Source organism: Hemicordylus capensis, chromosome 1 (assembly GCF_027244095.1).
Source record: "Hemicordylus capensis ecotype Gifberg chromosome 1, rHemCap1.1.pri, whole genome shotgun sequence".
Taxonomy (NCBI): Eukaryota; Metazoa; Chordata; class Lepidosauria; order Squamata; family Cordylidae; genus Hemicordylus; species Hemicordylus capensis.
In genome coordinates this window covers 189,124,732-189,146,935 of record NC_069657.1, presented here as the reverse complement: position 1 = coordinate 189,146,935, position 22,204 = coordinate 189,124,732, and the positions used below count along the sequence as shown (strand labels likewise).

Here is a 22,204-nt window from a genome sequence, read left to right as displayed (position 1 = left end):
TCATCAGCAACAGAGAAAACCATACATACAGCCATCTAATCACTGGATGGAGTTTAATACAGCCTTACAATATGGAAAATATTGTTTCTGGCAGTGCCAACATTAGCAATTTTGCATCAAAACCATTATGATGCAAAATGATGCCAGTAGGGGCTGTATTGAACTGGAACCAATTATTGTTCCAATTCAATGTGCAACCCTAATAAATAATAATAAAACAAACATAAAAGCTAATCAGCAAGATAAAACAACAGACAGGACTAAAACTGAATTACAGCTGAATTACATTTAAAACCAGTATTAAAATGCTTCTTCAAAAAGAAGGGTTTTCATATTATTTTAAAACTTCTCAAGGAGGGAGTCAGATGAAGCACCTCAATGGGTGGATAAGTATCCAACGGATACTTATATCTTCTGGATACTTATCCAAAAGATACTTATTCGCCTTTAATGTTCCCTGAACACAACCTGCAACCCTCAGCACCTAAGTGATAACATTGGAAAGATCAACATAAATGCCATGCTCTATATAAAACATATTGGGGAAAATGCTGAGCATGTTATTATCTCAGTTGGAATTTAAAATAGATCTCCACCTCATAAACAATCAGCACATCTTATAAATGTTGTTTTGGCATGATGCACAGCATACCGCAGCGGGCTGTGCACCATCCGCGCTGCTGCAGGTGTCTAAAACAACATAAATGCTGTTGCAGAAGAATACTCTTGTGCTACAATATAAAATTGTGCAATCATGTTAGTGTTAAATTATTGGAAGTAAAGGCCGTAGTATTCTGCAAGCGCAATGGCAGAGTTTTATGTGCCCACACAGGAGCATTCTTGCACAACAGTGTCAACATTGTTTTAGACACCCATAGCAGTGTGTGCAGTGCAGAAACGCCCATGGTATACTGCGCATCTGGACAGCCATCATATATTACCGTGCAAAAGACACACTTACCTGCAATTTCTTCTAAAGAATTTGCTCTCATGTCCAGCAGCACAGTGCCATTGAGGATACAACTTCTCAGCTCAAACAAGCTATGAAGTGACAAAGTGGCAACGTATGGTTTACTCCACCTCTCTCCTCCATCTTCAACATCTTCTTCAAATTTCAACCACCTATGCAAGAAAACACCTTAATCAGACCTTTCCATCTGAGAACCAAAAATCCAATAACGTATGTGCAATCAGGAAGTCAAATCACACCTGAACTCAAAATCCAGCTCACTTAGTTTTTTTCAAGATTCAGTAAGCCTGAATCTAAAAAATCTTGATTGCCTTGCACATGAACTAGAACCAAAATCTTGCCCAAAAAGTTGTAAACAATTACGAAGAGAAGGAGGAACAGAGGGACTGATAAGTAAGAGAGGAGTCAGTTATAGGCTTGTTTCTAATACCCACCAGAAGGCCCACCTGGTGAACCCCTGAAGCCCCAGGTCCTTAGGAGGAGAACGGCTCACCACTGTTCGGTAAGCTTTCCCATTGGGCCCTGGCAAGCTTACCAGGCAATTATGGCAGCAACAGACATGCATCCTTCAGAAGTGGCACCATTTCGATTTCCCATGACCCACCCCTTGACACAGCAGCAAATAGTGATAACATCAATATAACAGAACATAACAATAAATAAATAAACAATTCAATCACGAATACATATTGGAAAACTGTTCAGTTCACAAAATTAATCTAAATAAAGCCATCCTGGGAAACCGCTGTTACTTTCCAAACACTTCATAATTTACAATGCATCTGTGAGATATGAAAGATAAGTCCTGTTAAGCATTCAGCAAATGTGGACAGTGGCTGACATCCAGACTAACACACTGTGGGTGCTAGGTGTTGAGTGTCAGTGCTGTTGAACATTTCAACTACTGCAGCATTAGCAATCATGTTGGGTAATAATCTTTACAATTTCCCTTCGCTTGGAAGTGCTCTGTGCCACCCAAAAATATGTCCCTGAGGGTTGCACAGCCCTCAGAGATATATTTTTGGGTGGCACAGAGTGCTTCCAGGGGAAGAGGAGGTCATAAAAATTCACCACCACATGCAAACACCATTGCAATGTTAATCTGACACTCTTGAGAAACCATGTTTATTTGTTACTTGGTTTCATTTTAGTTTCTACTCAAGAATAAGTGAGCTGTAGATTGGGAGCACAATTTTTTTTCTTTTAATTTATTTAATATTATTTTATTTGATGATAAGAAAACAGTGAACCACAAAAGCATGACACTGATGCTTTCTAATGTATATGTATTCTGCCTGGCCTACATGCTTTTTAAATACAGAAGTTATGGGGTGTTGTGGGACCAGATAATGGAGAAGCGACCCTCACACTGCTGTGTTAAATGTAAAAATTAACTGCCACTGCCACTCCTTCAAATGTCAATGGAACAGCTCACTTCCTTCACTGTATCCCTTCACTGTATGAGTCTGTATTCTTGTTAAGATGCTTCTTTCTCCCCTAAAATCTCATAAGAACATCCCTGCTGGAACAGGCTCAAGAACTATCTAGTCCCACATCCTGTTTCACACAGATGCCTCTGAGAAGCCCTGAGGCAAGAGGTGAGGGCATGCCCTCTCTCCTGCTACTGCTCCCCTGCAACTGGTATTTAGAGGCATCTTGCCCCTTAAGAGGCTTTAGAGGCTGGAGGTGGCCTATAGCCCTCAGACTAGCCGCCAATGATAGACCTGTCCTCCATGAATTTATCTCAACCCTTCCTAAAGCCATTCAGGCTGTTGGCTGTCATCACATTTTGTGAAAGAGAACTCCATAGGTTAATTATGTGTTGTGTGAAAAAGTACTTCCTTTTGTCAGTCCTGAATTTCTTGGCAGTCAGTTTTATGGGATGACCCCTGGTTCTAGTGTTATGAGAGAGGGAGAAAAAATTATCTCTCTCAACTTTCTGCACACCGTGCATGATTTTATAGACCTCTAACATGTATCCCCCCTCAGTCATCTTTCTTCTAAACTAAAAAGTCCCAGGTGTTGTAGCCTTGCCTCATAAGGAAGATGCAATAAGCCCCTGATAATCTTGGTTGCCCTCTTATGCACCTTCTCCAGTTCTATAATGCCCTTTCTGATGTATGGTGACTAAAACTGTATGCAGTACTGCAAATGTGGCCATACCATAGTTTTGTATAAGTGCATTATTGTATAATATTAGCAGTGTTATTTTCAATCCCCTTCAGAATGATGCCAAACATGGAACTGATGAAGAAAAATGAGAAGCACCAAATACAGTTGCAAATGAAGAGTTTGCAAATGAAGAACAGCAAATCAAGAAGAGCAAATGAGCAGTTGCATATGGAGTACTGTGTTTCCAAAACTGAGATTCTATTTTAAATTTGCTAGATTGTTTCCTATTTTTGAAGAAGGGTGTTTTCAAACAGGATTGCATTGGATAATATGTAAGTGCACAAGGATTACCGTTTTCACAACAGGCCATTTTAATATTATTGTTTTTTAAGAGTTTTATGATGGTATATTTTAACACTTTTTTATGTTATGTGTCCTAGTTTGCCCCTGAATAAAGGCTTCGGCTGAAACATGTTGGGCTCAAATAGACAAGCATGGAATTGGCCTTTTTCCACATCTACATTGAGTCAACACTTTCAACAAGCTGTCCATCACGATCCCAAGATCCCTCTCCTGGTCAGTCACCGACAGCTCAGACCCCATCAATGTATATTTTAAGTTGAGGTTTTTTTGCCCCAATATGCATCACTTTATACTTGCTAACATTGAACCTCATTTGCCATTTTATTGTCCCCTCACCCAGTTTGGAGAGATCCTTTTGGAGTTCCTCCCAATCAGTTGTGGATTTCACTACCCTAAATAGTTTGTTGTTGTCACAAATTTGGCCACCTCACTGCTTACTCCAACTTTATTATTTATTTATTTTACATCTTATATCCCACTCTTCCTCCAAGAAGCCCAGAGCAGTGTACTACATACTTAGGTTTCTCCTCACAATAACCCCGTGAAGTAGGTTAGGCTGAGACAGAAGTGACTGGCCCAGAGTCACCCAGCAAGTATCATGGATGAATGGGGATTTGAACTCAGGTCTCCCTGGTCCTAGTTCAGCACTCTAGCCACTTACACCACACTGGCTCTTCTAGATCATTTATGAATGAACTTCTAGATCATTTATGAATAAATTAAAAAGCACTGGTCCCAGTACAGATCCCTGGGGGATCCCACTTCTTACTTTCCTCCATTTAGGGAACAGTCAATTTATACCTACCTGGCAGGTTTCCTGTCCTCTAACCAGTTACTAATCCACACATGAACCTGTCCCCTTATCACATGAATGCTAAGCTTTCTCAAGAGTCTTTGATGAGGAACTTTGTCAAAACCTTTTTGAAAGTCCAAGTATACTATGTCAACTGGATCACCTTTATCTACATTCCTGTTGACACTCTCAAAGAACTCCAAAAGGTTGGTGAGGCAAGATTTACCTTTGCAGAAGCCATGCTGGTTCTCCTTGAGCAGGGCCTGTTCTTCTCTGTGTTTAACAATTTTATCCTTGAGAATGCTTTCTATCAATTTGCCTGGAACAGAAATTAAGCTAAACAGCTTATAATTTCCTGGATCTCCCCAGATTCCTTTTTGAAAATCTGTTACATTGGCTATTCTCCAGTCCTCTAGTACAGAGCCTGATTGTAGGTATAAGTTATATATATGTTTTTGCAAGGAGGTCAGCAATTTCACATTTGAGTTCTTTAAGGACTCTTGGGTGGACACCATCTGGCATCCACAACAATAACAGTGGATGGGATTTACATTGGCAAGTTAGATGTCTATTCTGAGGGTCAGTAACAGAGATCCAAACCATCCTCCTGGCTGCTTTAGAGAACTGAACATCAAAAGCTTCCTTTGCAAATCAAATGCCTATTGTTATAACAGAGCAATTTGTTTCTATGCTACTGCATGGATTAAAAGGCTCCCTGCTATCCTCTGGTTGGTTTCTTCCTAATAATACATTTAATTATATCAATTATAAGTCAACCATTCCTTATGCATTATTGCAAGCTAGGTTACCTACATAAAACTCTTCTGTTCTTAATGTCAGCCTGTTTATAGAATAGAATCTTCCCATTAATTACCACTGGAGAGCTGTTCATCATCACCATTATCATATTTTATTTAGAAAGCTCTGGGAGTTATTGAGGGCTGTACAAAAGTAATTAAAAGCAACACAAGGAGCTTCCTGCAAGCTTAGATGCTAAACATTGCAGACAAACAAGGGGATGAAGAGGGAACACAGGAGTTAAGGAGAAAGAACAAGGAGCTGTGAGATCTGAGTTCTGACTGAGTTTAGGAACATGAATCTTGCTCCATATTATCAGGAGCAAAAAGTAATGATTTCCTGCAAACTAGATTTGATCTCCTGTTCATGAAACATCATTTCTGGATGCACTGGTCCACATTTTTGTGATCTTTTTTTTTTTTTTAATGAATTGTGCTCCTGGATATCAGCCATGAAGGGGAGAAGCAAGTGATAGGCCACATGTTTTGCACACAGAAGGTGCCAGGTTTGGTTCCTGACACCTCCAGGTAAGGCTTGGAATGACCCCTGACTAGCACCCTGGAGAGCCACTGTCAGTTAGCGTAGGTCAATGGATCAATGGTCAGGAAAAGGCAGCTTCTTATATTCACAAAGCCCCACTAGGCAGCCTTGAACCAGTCAATCTGGTGGGGAGGAGCCATGGCTCAGTCATAGAGCACATGCTTTGCATTCAGGGTCTGTATCACCTGTGTTTCACTGTGCAGAATGTCAGCCAACGTCTTTTACACACCATGGAATATCACTAAAGAATCTTCCTTTATAAAATGGGAAAAACTGGGGAGCTGGAATACAAGCCCAACCAACAGAACAATATACTGATAACACTAGTGCTAGCAGAAGAGGAGGAATTCCTCCCTTCACAGACCCTAGAGTTATCCCCAGATCAATGCTTGTTTTACTGGACTGTGTTTGACTAAGGATTTACCCTCAAAGCCTATTATTTTGGGCTTAGTGCTCTATAAAGCATTATGTAATGCCCTCTACCTCATTAGAGGAAACAATAATCATCATTCACTATATTATGTTATCTAATCAGAAAAGTTAAAATTCAGTAAAAAGGCAACATACCTATGAATTGGAGTTTCTCATTTTTCTATACTTTGGGGCCTCAGTTTAAACCTAATTCATCAACATGTCAACCCATTCTGCTTTTCTCTGGTGAAGATTCTGAACTATTTTCATCTCTTTCAGCAAAGGGAGAGATTGAAACCCAAGCTAAAAAATCTCTCATATTAATATATTTATTCTTTGCAAAAGTCATTTTTCCCAACCTGCTCTGACCTATAAACCATTAAATCCAGATGACAACATCTGGCTTTGAGGAAAGACGTTAATTGAAGAGATGCTGGCTGTGTGCAGATTGAAAGGGCATGCTTGGTGTGGACCAAAATGAGTATTTTGGACTTCTCCATTGCTTTGAAAAGTCCCATAGTTTTCCTTCAGCGATCCTCAAATTTAAAACAAAATGCTCCATGCCACAATATTCACCTGGCCGTCTCCCTCCACTCAGCATCCTCTCCTTCACGCCAGCACATTTCGTCAAGCTCTGTGAAGAGGTCGTGAGGAATGTGCTCCTCGTCGTCATCTTCTGTTCCAAGAATAAACTGTACCCTCTGTGAAGGGGTGTCTGGGGAAAAGGGAAACCAAGGCAGTCAAATGGAAGCAAAGGGGGAGTACTCAAGCAACCAGGTCAGTGAGTCAATGGAGTGTTACTTACATCAAGACCATTAAAACAACTGAGCATCAGTGTTGTTGGCTGCAGCTGGCATGCTTGAGGGACAAGTAAGCAAATGACTAGCGTGTAGGAAGGCTACTCCGCTAACTCGTATCCACACAATTAATTTTTAAAAGTCAGTATTATAGAACATAATAAAATAAGCACACCTTGTCAGCTCAGACATGCTTTAGTGCACATTCTTAAAGCTAGGTATGTACCATGTTGTCGTGGATTACACTTTGGTGTTTGGCAGGCTCATTTTTTAAAAGCTAACAAATGTTTCTAAAATAGACCACATAATACACACTTATTAATACACATTAATACACACTTATTAATACACTTATTAATACACATAATACACATTTCTCTTTGGAAATGTACCCTAGAATTTCATTTACTGTTTAGGTTTCTTCCCATTCCCTACTGAACTGAATATATCTCATCCCAATGTTTACCCTCACCTCCATCTTCCTTCCCTCCCTCCCTCCTCTGTAGTCTCTAGGGATGTGCACGGAACTGGTTCGAAAGCCCTTTATGGGCCCCCAAATCAGTTCGAAGAACTGGCGGTTCTGCCAGTTCAAAGGCGGTGGGGGTCTCCCTTTAAGAGCAGGGGGAGGGTGCACTTACCCCTCCCGCCGCTTTCCCCCCGCCGGCATCGGGGTTTTTTAACAGCCCATCGGGGCGGCAGCATACCTCTCTGCCGCCCCGTTGCCCTCGTCTTCCAGATATGACTGGAAGTTGCTGACGTGCCTGCGTGCACCTGCACGGGTGCACGCATGTCACGCATGCACGTGCACCCATGCTGGCGTGTGCAGGCGCGTCAGCAACTTCCGGTCATATCCAGAAGACAAGGGCAACGGGGCGGCAGAGAGGTATGCTGCCGCCCCGATGGGCTGTTAAAAAACCCGACACAGGCGGGGGGAAAGTGGTGGGAGGGGTAAGTGCACCCCCCCACTCTTAAAGGGAGACCCCCCATTGCTGTCAAACCACCCTGCCACGGTTCCATGCACAACCCTAGTAGTCTCCCCTGTGTCAAATTTTAGATTGCAAGCTCCTTGGGGCAGATAGTGTTACTGTGGGAAATGGCACTATATAAATGGGTTACAATAAAATCATACATATTCTCAACAGTACTGAGTATGCTTCATGTGATAATAATACCTAGCATTTGTATAGCACTTTCAAATGTTCAGAACACTTCACATGAACGATCTTGTTGTACGCCTTACAGCACCCCTATAAGGTAAGTATTATTATCCCTATATTGCTGAGAGAAAATAGCTTCCCTAGAACCACCTGGTGAGCTCATGTCAGAGGTGACATTCAAGCTGGGGAAATCCTGATTTGGAGCTTGGTCTCTTAGCCTTCATGCTACACCAGCCCAATATAAAAACACTACTACAAATCCTCTGTTAGCATCCTTTTTTTTTTTAGAATGTTGAAGACTTCGCTGTATATGAGAAGGTGTATTGTGCTGGGTGGTATTAAATAACAGCATTAATTCAGGCAATAATCATAGTGCTTCCTGCTTTCAGTTATTTGGATAATGCAAGGGGCTTTTCATAATATTATTATTCCTCCAGGGCCATGACAGCCTGAAAACCTATTTTGCATCAAAAAGGCAAATCCCTTTCATCATTACACTCCAAATGGAATCTTCATTTCCGGGAAGAGGTCAATGGATGCAGTTTTTGCCACTCTGCTCCACAGCTGGAAGAAGAACCAGAAATCTTGCTTGCTTGCCCACAGAGGCTGTGCTGTCATTTAAAGGGTAGGGGAAAGGGATTATTGGACAGGAGCATTCAACTATGCTTGTGGTCCAGTCTCATCAACATGATGCTTTAGGACTTGATTCTGAAGGCAAGCACTCATCTCCCCACCACCACCCCGGCTATCAGTGACAGAGAGAGCTTGCTCAGTCCACACAGTTTTTTATGTTTTAACCAGCCATGTCAGATCTTTCTTGAATATTAGGATAGACTGGGGAGGAAACAGCTAACCAGGCATACGGAAAATAACCTTGTGGCCCCAAGGAAACATTTCATGATGAAGACATTTCTTTCCAAGGCAACATTTCACATACTAAAAAATCACAGGAATAGTGCTGTTCATAAGTCACTATTTCATCCCAAACATTTAACTCCGCAGCTCTTCACAAAGCTGGATCAAACATGGGAAGAAGAGTCAACAGACGGGATAAACACTGGAGATCTCAACCGTTTCATTTTTTAACATTGGTGTGCATAGATAAAGAGGGGAAACTGTTTTAATGATGTCACCAAACAGTAGATAGTTTGTATCCAATTGCCAAACAAAATTCAAGAAGGTTCCTCCTACTCCCAACAGTTAATTTACACAGATGGCTCCAAGCATGGAGCAAACTAGGCACCTTAATACCAAAGGTGTGCACATATCACAGTACATACAAATACATGCAACTTTTTTTTGCAATCATTACAGTAGAGGTATGTGAACTGGCTAGGTTCGAGACAGGCTCAACGTTGAATTGGCTTGGCTTGACAGGTTCGGGGTTGAACCAGTTCAAAGCTCTACTGGTAAAATGGAATCTGGTGAGGATTCCCCTTGACCAGTAGAGTGGCAGGGAGGCTTCCCTATGCCTAAAGGGGGTGGGGGTGGAAGTCAGTACTTACAAGTACTATCATTGGCAGTGGCCATAGTGGAGTGGAGGTTCCCCCAGAGTAGCCAGGGCCAACAGAGGCCCAGTTTGGGCCGCCTTTGGCCTGGTTCAAGCTTCCATGCATGCATAGAGGCCATCTGCATGACCATGCAATATATGTGGTGGTGCAGCCACCTCCATGGCCACTGCTCTGAATGATAGTACTTGTAAGTACTAACTGACTCCCCTCCCACCCCCTGTAGGCTTAGGGAAGCCCCCTGCCCCTTTACTGGTAAAGGGGAATCCTCACCAGATTCCCCTTAGACCAGAACCAAAATTGAACCAGCAAAACCAGTTTTGTGCACATCCCTACATTAGAAGCATGTGTGAAATCACCCCGAGAGATTTCCTTTCACATACTCTAAAGACCAACCACTGCTGCCAAATGTATATCTGTGTTATTAAGCTCTTTAACTTTTATCAGCCAGAACTGTCAACACTTACTCAACAATAATGAAATGTGTATAACACATGCCTATTTTCTTGAACCACAGATAGTATACCTGCCAACATGTCCCTATTTTCCCATTCAGGTGACTGGGAAAATAGAGACATGTTGGCAGGTATGTGAAAATGAGGTGGGGGGGATGGGGAGGGGAAACCTAAGTGCACAATTCAAGAAGCAGGGAACCTCAGCCAAGCCAAGCATAATATATTATTGTCAACTTGATATAATCCAAAGAATTAGAATTGTCTTATCCATGAATATATGCAAGTATATTACATGCTAATATGATAGACATATACAATGAACTCCTATGGTCTCAAAGATATCATGTGATGAGCTAAAGACAGATATGCAGAAGGTATTTAATTTATTTGTTGCTGAATAGCTGGTTAGAAAGGTTTATTTTTAAATGAACATTTCAATAAAAATAATAATTCTGTGCCTCTAATTCAGTGATAAAAGAACAGAACTAAAGCATTCTTTTATTTTGCTTTCTTCCTTGCTATTTGGTTTCTAAGGTCTATTTCCCCCCTCCCAAACTTGCAGATTAAGAAATTTCCTTTCCTTGAAATCATCATCCTCTTCAACCCAAACAAGAGTACTTTTTCCTAGCCTCTTAAACTTGTAACGTTATGCTAAACTGAGGCGGGAGGCAAACTGTAATCCTCACCTGCAAGACTTCAAATGGGTCACAATAGTTAATAAATTCTACCCTTCTGGACCTGGGGGTACCTCAATTCCTCATATAAAACCCAAAACATTTACTAGTAGTGTGTAGCACAGCAGAATACTTGAGCTCACAGGCACAAGCAGAGATTCAAATCCATAGGGTATTGTGCCTAAGGTGAGGTACCAAATGCCGCCTTGCTCCATAATCCTGGTGGGTGCCAGCCCCCTTCCAAAACAGACCCTTGCAAACTTTGAGAGTGAAAGAAAGAGAGAGAGACTTAAAGGGAGAAGACAGCAGCAGGACAGGAAGAGAGTGAAGAGAAGGAAATGGAGTGTGGCAGAGAATGGGAAGCAAGATGTGAAGAAGATGAAAGAGAAAATGAGTAATAAGTAAGTAAAATAAGTAATAAGAAAATGAGTAATAATAAGGAGACAGAAATGTGAACAAGAAGGCAAAGCAAGCAGAGAGCGGAAGAGAGATGGAGTACACAAAAGAGAAAATGAGGGAGTGGGAAAATGCAGAGCCAGGCAGGAAAAAGAGGCTTCAATCAGAATCTGGAAGAGCAAAGCAAGCAGAGGAAACAGGTGATTACCATCAGTTCCTTGCAGCAGCAACTCATGCCATGGCCCCAGTCCTTAGGGACACATGCTGAGAGAATGAATGGTCCCAGAGATGACAGAGTAGCCAATACTCAGGTGAAGAAAGAGGGGAGCCAGCCCAGCCCAAGCCTCCCTCATACCAACCCCTACTCTGGGGTAGGCAATGAGGCTCTCCACACAAGCACTGTGGAGAACCTACTGGGGTTCTGTGGGGAGAGCGGGCATGGCCCTTCTTGTGGTATAACCACAAGAAGGCTGATGGATTCTGAAGCGCCTGATGTGTTAAGTATATATTATTTATTTTGCTAAAATAAACACTTATCTCAGAATAAGTTTTTGTTCAACTGTGAAGAGCAGAAGAATGAAGAGTTCAGTTACAACAAAATAAAGAGAGGTGGGCTTAAAGAGAGGTGGGCTTAATTCCTTTCCCATCTGGCCCTCTAGCAAACTGGCCTCAAAAGGATCAAGCACTTTACTAGGGGAAGCTGGGTAGCAGCTCCAAGACTTCAGATTGTATGGATATCCAAATAAATCTCCCAACAATCCATTTACGCATATAGCATGGACTACCAACTTTCCCATCCTTCCTTTTTCCCCTGGAAGGGATTAGCCTTGAGATGTCCCTCCCCACAGAACCCATGGCAACTGGTCTCCAAAAATTCTTGTTCAGGCCATTTCAAAATGGCTATGGCCTCATGTGATCTGCAACAGTCATGGAAATTCCAAGCAGGTATCAACAGAAAGATAAAAAGGAAGGAGGTGGAACCAAAAGCAGGAAGTTGATGGCACCACCCTTTACAAAAAAAAATGGACCCATCATAAATTAGTTCAAATGACATAGGACGTGAATTAGTTAAGAGGCACAAGTTGGCAAGAGGCAGGGCTTGGGGAAAGCCAATTAAGTGCTAGGAAAGGCATGAATAAACTTGATGTACTGAGCTGGGCAAGCCACCTGGTAACAATCACATTAGCATTTCAATTGGAAATTTCAGGAGATCAGATTTTTGGTTGCCTAGGTGACAGAGAGGTTACTAAGGAAATGTAACATGTGTAGCAGTAAGACTGATTTGCACCTCCCAAAATTGAGTTAGGCATTGGAAATGGCACCTAGTCATGTCAGGTTGACCCATATAAGTCAGATGAAGCACATTTATATCCTGCTCTTCTTTTAGAAAACTCAGCATGAGTTACAAGAAGCTCCAATCCAGGCACTGAGCAGGTTCACAACAGTTTGAAAATGCCATCACCCTCGGTGTTCCCAGACCCCTCAGGAAGAACATACAGTACATTTCTTCACTAAACTTCACATAGGCAATTCCATTTCAAGGATAAAGATCACATATGTATTTACTCCAAGATTAAAGGAAAAGTTGCTGTTTGAAACATCACAAATTCAGCCCAAGCAAGCTAGCATTCTAATAAATAAATGCAGAGATGTTTAGCAAAGAATTTTGTAGAATCTGAAAGTGTTTGGCTAAAATACAGCATTCATTTCTGTGTCACTCCTCTGACTATCAAGCAGCTACTCTGCAGTTTCAAAAAGTTATTCCTAAGAATAATAATAATAATTATTATTATTATTTACATTTATATCCCGCTCTTCCTCCAAGGAGCCCAGAGTGGTCTACTACATACTTGAGTTTCTTTTTCACAATAACCTAAAGTCAGTCTCATTCTTAGCAAGAAAGTGATTAAACTTGGATCAATTTGGGATACTTCACAGTACCTTCATTGACTGCAATGATTTTGTTGTGTTTTCCTAAACTCCATGAGCACATTAAATTGGCACAGGTGTTTGTTCTCAGGACATAAATGGGCCACTTTAGCAGCCTCTTTGGATGAGAGAGCACTGACAGTTACATGAAGTTCCTCCCATAAGACCAACTTCTTCATTCATTATTTTGGATAAATGAATTAAAATGAGCTGGAATGGAGAAAAGAATGGAGGCATGTCCAATCTCTGAACTGAAAAGGTGAGTTATAGCACAATGCCAAGAACCCTAGTGAAGTACAATGGGCAACAACCAGATTAAGTTAGTCATAAGCAAGTCCCATTGAAATTAATAATGCTTAAGTTAGTCATGACTAACTTGTCTTATTGATTTAAATTGTGTTTAGCCTTGACTAACTACTATAGATGTTGCCCTGTGCATTTAGGAGAGATTGGCAAAAATTGCCCCCATCCATGCAGTAGGATCCTGGATTTGCATGAAAACAACTAATATTTATATACACCATTTCAACAAAAATCCCCAAAGCAGTCTCTCTCTCTCTCTCTCTCTCTCTCTCTCTCTCTCTCTCTCTCTCTCTCTCTGTGTAATAAATGGATCCCTGTCCCCAAAGGCTCACAATCTAAAAATGAGACAACAGAAACAGTCACTGGAGGGATGCTGTACTGGGCTTGGATAGGACCAGTTGCTCCCCCTCCCCCGCTCAATAAAGAGAATCACCACTTTAAAAAGGTGCCTCTTTGCTCAGTTAGAAACAAAGGGGTTTTTAATGGTACACTTCTGCACCACTGTAGGGATACAAGTCAAACTTTTTTTACAAGTAATTATGTAGAGCACAATCACAGCAATATTCTTATCTAGACTGGCATTCTCCCGCTGTTGACCATCGCAGCTACTGCATTTTCATCATTCTCTGCTACTTTGGATATTTTTATTCTTTTTGGGAAAGCAGTATAGAAATAATAATAATAAATCATAAAATAAGACAAAGAAGAATTAAAGTAGGGAAAACTGTGAAGAAAGAGCCAAATGACATTTAAGAACTGAATCCTATTGGTGGTCATTAAAGAAGTGTGCACTTTTCCAAACACTCACATGAGAGTATAACATTTCATAACGTTCAAGGATCATAACATTTCCAGCTATTTCAGAAATAGCTATAAGATGTGCATCTATGTAAACAATGTCTTCCAGTAAATAATAAGATTCAAAATATATGTTGACAAGTATGTTCCTAGCAGAGTCCCTTCTGAATTACATAAACTATTTATAAAACTAATGACTCATATCCAATACAAATAACTCATTTTCAGTACTTATGAGTAATGTGACCATCATAAAACATGTTGAGAAAGACTTTATGCTCTCTATGACCATGAATTTCCTATGTATACAAGTATGAGTGTGTGTGTGTGTGTGTGTGTGTGTGTGTGTGTGTGTGTGTGTGTGTGTTTACCTGTTTATAAAAAGTAATCTAAATTACAACCATTTTTTCGTGCATACACCCCACCTACTGGAAGAGCCCACATCTGTCTAGAGCCCAAAGTTCATTGACATCATTGTTAAAAGTCAAATGGAAAGCCCACACCCAGCTGCTCCCTGCACCTTCTTCTGCTTCAGAGAACCTGGGCAGGTGCTGGGGGGCTGTCAGGCTTTCCTTCCCAGCACTGGTTAGAAGGGTGTGGGGTAAAGCATGGCCAGTACAGGCCTGTGTGCCCGGAGGCAGGGACAAGGCAGAAGGAAGCAAGAGGAAAGCTGCCTTGGTGGTGGGGGCAGCGGGAAGAGGAATGGGGCAGGGGGGGATGTGGGGAGGAAAATGGGGTAGCAAAGTTCACGTGGGAGAGAAATGGGAAGCAGGGAGATAAATGTGGCAGTCTGTGTTAATGTACTGCTAAAAAGCCCACACCCCTAAGTCCCCACACAACCCTTTCTCTTTGCAAAAAAATGAATGGCATTTAAGAACTTTTTCCCCAGTGCCACACTGTTCAAGGCACACTCTTCATAAGAATAAGAAAAAAGTGTAATAGATACATGAAAAACAAGATGCAGTAGCCAAGCTCCTGAGTGACGTGAATTTCATTATGAAAGGAAAGCTTAACATTAAGTGCAATGAAAGAGGATTAAGTAAAGTTGGAGTACGTACTAACTAAAGGGCACAATGTGCTTAATTGTGGGAAACTATCTATATCCCTGAATCTTGCTACCACCATCAAGTATAACAGAAAATCCAGTTAGAAACAATCAAGGAAGTGTTAACAAGTAGTAGCAATCCTTAGGGCCTTTTTGTCTTTTTTAAAAAATCAAAATATGCTCAAGCCTGCTCACTTTTGCTCATGCAAAATATGCTCATGCCTCAAGCCTGCTTTTCTCTCGTCAGTCTTAGGAACATAGGAAGCTGCCATAGGTCAGACCATAGGTCCATCTAGCTCAGTACTGTCTACATAGACTGGCATTGGCTTCTCCAAGGTTGCAGGCATGAATCTCTCCCAGCCCTATCTTGGAGATGCCAGGGAGGGAACTTGGAACCTTCTGTTCTTTCCAGAACAGCTCCACCCCTTAAGGGGAATATCTTACAGTGCTCACACATGTAATATCCCATTCATATGCAACCAGAGTCGACCCTGCTTAGCTAAGGGGACAAGTCATGCTTGCTACCACAATATCAGTCTTGAGTGAACTTTTTTCAGAAGCTCAAGCCAGATTGCCTCTTTGTGAGCTGCAACATAGTCCTTTTACTCTCTTAGTCTTGCTAGTTAAATATTGTTGCTCATCAACCATTATTTTCTCTTCCTGTACCTCTAAAAACCCTCAAATAAACCTTATTCTATTTTTGAACTTTAACCTTTCTGTTCAGTTCTTTCCACGATCAAAGCTTTGAACAAATTTATTCTGAAGGTTGGATCGCTCCATTTTAAGCTCGCTACTCCCACCACCCCACAAGCCTAAAACCTAGCACAGGGTACCTGCCAATTCCCCAGGAACAGTTCCATTAACAGATCCTAAAAGAATAGCCATAGGGCATGATAACAACCACATGCCTGAGCAAATATGGGGAAAGCTTTTGTGTGAATACTTTTTTGTGTGGTACCTGTGTTCATTTTAAAAGTGAATCTGCGTACAGGCCCCTCAAATGCATGGTGCAGATACAAAATGTACTGCATTCGAGCCCAGCCCAGTTTTGCATGCTCATGTTGTGAACCACCAGGATTGCACCTGATCCCAGTGGCTACATGGCAGCAAACCTGCCTAAGCAGCCTCCCTGCTAAATGAGGTTAAGGAAGTGCGCTCTCCTTAACTTCATTTTTCTAATCGTATGTCAGCCGTGGCTGCTTACAGCTGCAGCTGGCACACTCGGGGGGGGGGGGGCGGGATCCCAGTAATGCACCGTGCACTCACGCAGTGCATTATGGAGGCTCCAGGGGTGATGGGGCAAAGTGCGGTGGCATGTCCCGGCACGCCGACCCTGGGAACTGCCGGGCAAGCCTCGGTTGTCTGGGTGGGCAATCCACCTGCCCAGGTAAGCCACAGCGATCATCTGCGGGGAAGGAACATTAAACCCACCTTCCCAGCAGATCACCCCAGAGCTCTTATCACGGATTGTGAGAAGAGCTCTTATGTGCTAAGCATTCTGTATGAATAGGGCTAGAGTCTGTAAGCCAACTAAGAGCATAATCCAAAATCTCTACATAGAATATGGGAAGGTGCTTTATACTGAATCAGACCATTGATCCGTTTAACTAAGTACTGTCAGCACTGACTGGTAGCATTTCTGCAGGGGTTTCAGACAGGAGTCTTTCCCAGTTCTGCCATGATATGTTATGGATAGAACCTGGGCCTTTCTGCATACAATACATCTGCTCCTCTATGCTGGTCAAGAAATGCATATACACTATAGAATTATGCCTGCCTAAGATTATAGTTTAAAAGTTTGAATGATTATAAACTTTGAAATTGCCTTTTTCTCTAAGGTTATTTGTTTTTCTTTTCCAGTTGATGAGGGTAATGAAATTTATGTGACCTATGTTATTATTATTATTATTACATTTATATCCTGCTCTTCCTCCAAGGAGCCCAGAGCGGTGTACTACATACTTGAGTTTCTCTTTCACAACAACCCTGTGAAGTAGGCTAGGCTGAGAGAGAAGTGACTGGCCCAGAGTCACCCATCAAGTCTCATGGCTGAATGGGGATTTGAACTCGGGTCTCCCAGGTCCTAGTCCAGCACTACACCACGCTGGCATGTTGTGTTTGTAAAATTTATATTTTATTAAGTCGAAGGGGTGGTTGTTTTTTTAAACCTGCAAAATTTAAAAAAGACAAGTAGAGAAACATTTCGGCTCTGTACGCCCACAAGAATACTAAGCAAAATCAGGCTAAAGCGACAGCCTTACACTTATTTGGAAATAAGCTCCGCTGAACAGAGTTACTTCTCAAAACACACACACAGGACCAGCCTCTGAGTGAACAGCAAGGACTGGTGGTTACTCAGAAAAATGTCTCAGTGGGCGAGATTAAGAAATATGGCTTTTGATCCAGCCCATCATGTGGAAAGCAATGCATGATCTGTCCTTGGGTGGACAGCAGGGTGACAGATGTGCAGAGAAGATGGGTGAACTTGTCCCCTGTCAAAGCGCAGGATGAGGAGGTTGTAAGTATCCTCTGCTAAGGAGGTAACGATCCCAGTGAGACAGAAAATGAATGGCTGTGTTGGTAGAGAGCTGGTCTTGTGGTAGCAAGCATGACTTGTCCCCTTATAGCTAAGCAGGGTCTGCCCTGGTTGCATATGAATGGGAGACTAGAAGTGTGAGCACTGTAAGATATTCCCCTTAGGTGATGGAACCGCTCTGGGAAGAGCAGAAGGTTCCCAGTTCCCTCCCTGGCTTCTCCAAGATAGGGCTGAGAGAGATTCCTGCCTGCAACCTTGGAGAAGCCACTGCCAGTCTGTGAAGACAATACTGAGCCAGATGGACCTATGGTCTAACTCGGTAGAAGGCAGATTCCTATGTTCCGAGAATCATACATAGTCATAATTTGAAAACTGATCTCAAGTACCTGGACAGTATAAAACACAAATACAAAATCACCCATATGGCCTCTGTAGATGATTGTGATGAAATACAGGACAGCAGCTCTGGATCCTAGCAACTTGCTAGTCACTAAGTCCAACAGAAAGCATAAAACAAATACAATTCATTATTTTTGTGCTGTTTATAATACTTAATCTCAGAAGTCACGATATTTTTCCCCACAGTCCTTTTTTTACAAAGAAAAGCAGCCTTTAAATAATGTGTTTGACAGATGCTCATGATTCAGTTTTAATGACTGCAAGTATAGGTTTTAACATATTTGCTTGTATTAATTTCATATTTCATTTTAAACCAGTTTTTATTTTATTTTTTTTAAAGGCACTTGAAATAGTTTTAATTTGATTTTAAAAATACTTAATTTTAAAAATAATTCTTTCAATATTTTAAAGCAAAGAGAGGTTGTTATTTTCTCCCACTGTATCTATGTAGGAAAACAAGCAAATCAATCATAGAACAGATCAATCCAGAATTTTCACTTGAGGCACAAATGACCAAGCTCAAACTATCATACTTCAGACACATCATGCAAAAATCCAGCTCCCCTGAGTAGTCCATAATGCTGGGTAATGTTGAAGGAAAGAGAAGAAGAGGACGACCAGCAGCAAGGTGGATGGATTCAATAACGACAGCAATGAATGCACCAATAAGTGGAAGTATCTAGCGCGCCTGTGCACAGGCATCATGTGCACGGGCGTCATGCGCCAGTGCGCACATGGCAGGGGCCGGTGTGTGGTGGGCACAACATGTGTGCACAGGCACACTTAGTTCCACTTAGATACTTCCACTTCATTCCAGACAACGGGGACAAATGGGGTGGCAGGGAGGTACGCTGTCGCCCCATGGACTTTGGAAAACTGGAGTGCCAGTAAGGGAAGAGCAGTGGGAGGGTTAAGTGCACCCTCCCCCACCTTTAAAGCACCCCCCCCATCTTCAAACCAGCAGAATCACCCGCCATCTGAACCAGTTCAGACTCTTCAGAGGCTCATAAAGGGCCTCTGAACGGTTCCATGCACATCCCTAATCTGTTGTGGATTTCACTACCCTAAATAGTTTAGGGTCATCTGTTCACCCAGGCTTTTAACTAATATTGCTTTAATGGTTTTAATGCTGTTTTAAAATATTGCTTTAAAAATTTAAATTGTTGTAATGTTTTAAACTTTTTGTTATTGTTTTAACTAATGTTTTGCTTTCTGTTTTTATTTTGTTGTAAACCGCCCAGAGACGTAAGTTTTGGGTGGTATAAAAATATGTTAAATAAATAAATAAATAATATCAAATAAATCTGAATATTTGGCCACTTTGCTGCTTATGCCAACTTCTAGATCATTTATGAACACGTTAAAGAGCATTGGTCCCAGTACCGATCCCTGGGAGACCCCACTTGCCACTTCCCTCCATGGTGAAAATTGTTCATTTATTCCTACTCTCTGTTTCCTGTCCTTCAACCAGTTACTGATCCACACATGAACCTGTCCCCTTATCCCATGACTGCTAAGTTTATTCAAGAGCCTTTGGTGGGGAACTCTGTCAAAAGCTTTTTGGAAATTCAAGTACACTATGTTAACCAGATCACCTTCATCCATATGCCTGTTGACACTCTCAAAGACCCCCAAAAGGTTAGTGAGGCAAGACTTGGCCTTGCAGAAGCCATGCTGGTTCTCCTTCAGTAAGGCTTTTTCTTCCATACGTTTGACAATTTTGTCCTTAAATCTGCTCCCCATCAATTTACCTGGCACAGAAGTTAAGATGACCAGCCTGTAATTTCCCGTATCTCCCCACCCCCCAGATCCCTTTTTTAAAATTAGAGTTACATTGGCTACTTTCCAATCTTCTGGGACAGAGCCTGATTGTACAGAAAAGTTACATATTTTTTTGCTAGGAGAACAGCAATGTCACATTTGAGTTCCTTCAGAACTCTTGGGTGGATGCCCTCTGACCCTGGAGATTTAATTTTTAGTTTTTCAAGACAGTTTAGAACATCTTCCCTTGTCACCTCAAATTGGCCATGTTCTTCAGCCTCCAAGCCTGGGAAGCTCAATTCCAGAGAAAGTATATGGTCAGTATTCTCTGCCGTGAAGACAGACACAAATGACTCATTCAGCTTCTCTGCAATCCCCTTATTCTCCTTAATAATCCTTTTCATGCCCTCATCCTCTAAGGGGCCAACTACCTCCTTGGCAATTGCTAGGGGAGCAGCTAGGAGATGTTGCTTTAACTGGGCTGCTGAAGTTACAGCTAGGAAGAGAGAGAGAATTGACAATTGGGAGAAGTTCCGTTGGAGGGTTTGTTTGTTTGTTTGTTTACAGTTGGCTGGGGATGGCTAAGGAGAGCTGGTGAACTGAAGGAAGGAAAACCTAAAAAGCAAGGGGGGAGGGGGGAATGTTGAGGTCACCAAGATAAAATGCTTAAAGGACAGTGATGGTTCCTAGGGCGGTAGTGCTAGGAGCACAGGAGGCAAGAACCTGATTCCTACTTATAAAGCATCAGTATATAGAAACTTATAGACATCTTCCTGCTATCAGGGAAAGCCTAAGACACTACCTTCATTGGACAACTATCATTTGTTGGAAAGGTTTAAAGAATATTGAATGGAAAGGGTTAAAATGGTAGTTGTATTTTGGCATGGGGAGTGACTGGATCCTCTCAGTTGAAACCACAACAGGGAAATTATCATGTAATTTGTTATTTTAATTCTGCATCTAAGGAGATAGGAAACTATTGTTCCGCTCTGTTAACTTTTAAGAAGTGTGTTATCTCTTTTATCATGTCCATAATATGCCCAAGGCTCAAACCAGCTACTCAGGTTTTATGGTTAAGACGACATTTTAGTTCACAGTCATATTGGTGGCAGCAAAGAAAAGGTTATTTTGTCACAGTGTGCCCATGAGCATGCATATCCTCCCCCCCCCGCCCCACAATGCCAGGAGCTCTCCCAGACAGTAGGCTTTTCTGCGAGGCTTTACTGTGAGTTAGAAGTTGCCCCAAAACCAATGCAAGAAGTGGATTTTTTTACCCCAGATATAAACCGGGCTACACTCTTAACGTGTGATGAAAACCCCAAATTGTGTATGAGATGCTCCCTGATAGCTTGCAGGGACTCGGGGGTAAATCTAGCCGATATGTGAATGCACTTCTCCATTCTGGAGGAGATGCAAACTAAAAGTTGGGTGTGAAAAACTTCCTGGTGTGCAGGGATACAATTATTCATGGGGGGTGGCATTTGTCCTCACACTCCTCTATATGTGACTTAAACATTAGTTTAAACTAGCACTTGGGTCACATGTAGAACAGCCATTCAGATGAAATGGCCCCCGTGCAATTAACTAGCTCCTGCACACAGAGTGGGGGGGAAGAAAATACATGCTCGTGGCATGCACATGGCCTTATCCCGTAGAGCTGAGTCAGGAGAACTCTTGCCCGGAGAAGGGCAAGAGAAGTAGAACTGCCTGAACTGGCCCTCTGTGTGGACCAAATCCCTCAGGATGGATAGGAGGGGATTCACAGAGAAAACATTGCCAAGGGCCACATGAAACCTGGAGTTGACCCTGTAACATGCCAGCCATGTCATGGCCAAAATGTGGAGGATTCTCAATGGAAATTTTGTTACGGAAAGGGTTTCTTCATGACATAATATCTGAAAAACACTGCTGGCCTAAAGGCAGATTTTGGTTGCTGAAAACCTGGTTATAAACATATATATTACATACTTCAAGTGTTTTGTTATTTGTTTTTTCAAGTATCTCTTTTTAAAAGCAGATATTAAAAATTAAAAATAATAATGTACACAATGGATTCACAGCATCTGCTTTTCAGTTGTCTTAAATGTGTGAGGGAAAGTGTTTCTGTTTCAACATTAGGATCTTGGGATAATGGTAATTTGTTCAAAAGAGATTCAGCCAAGTCATTTGGTTTCACATCAGGATTCATTCTTTGTGACCCATTCTTAATCCTCTTAATTCTTACTGCAGTTTAATTTCTAAAAGAGCTTCTATGAATCTCATCCATCTTCCTTTTTTCCCCCTGTGAGAGAATGTTTTCAAAACCTTTTCTAAGCTTTGGCCTTCACAACACCTTGCTTCCACATTTTTCAACACATATAATTTAAAATCCAGTTTAAAATAAAAGGCTTTGTAATGACTACTCCACAACCTAAAATTATACTGGCATTAACATTTCTCCAAGAACCTAGAATATTCTT

General features: G+C 41.7%; 1 protein-coding gene across 6 annotated transcripts in view; it reads right to left on the bottom strand.

The window, feature by feature from the left end:
- SLC4A10 (solute carrier family 4 member 10) overlaps nucleotides 1-22,204 on the bottom strand; it is a 287,150-nt gene that overhangs the window by 128,003 nt on the left and 136,943 nt on the right. For all 6 annotated transcript variants that reach the window (XM_053261350.1, XM_053261339.1, XM_053261367.1 and 3 more), the window contains exons 4-5: nucleotides 6,564-6,702; nucleotides 962-1,122 (exon numbers count right to left, since the gene is read on the bottom strand). In XM_053261350.1, coding sequence (XP_053117325.1) covers nucleotides 962-1,122; nucleotides 6,564-6,702 — 300 coding nt within the window. The remainder of the gene's footprint in view (nucleotides 1-961; nucleotides 1,123-6,563; nucleotides 6,703-22,204) is intronic.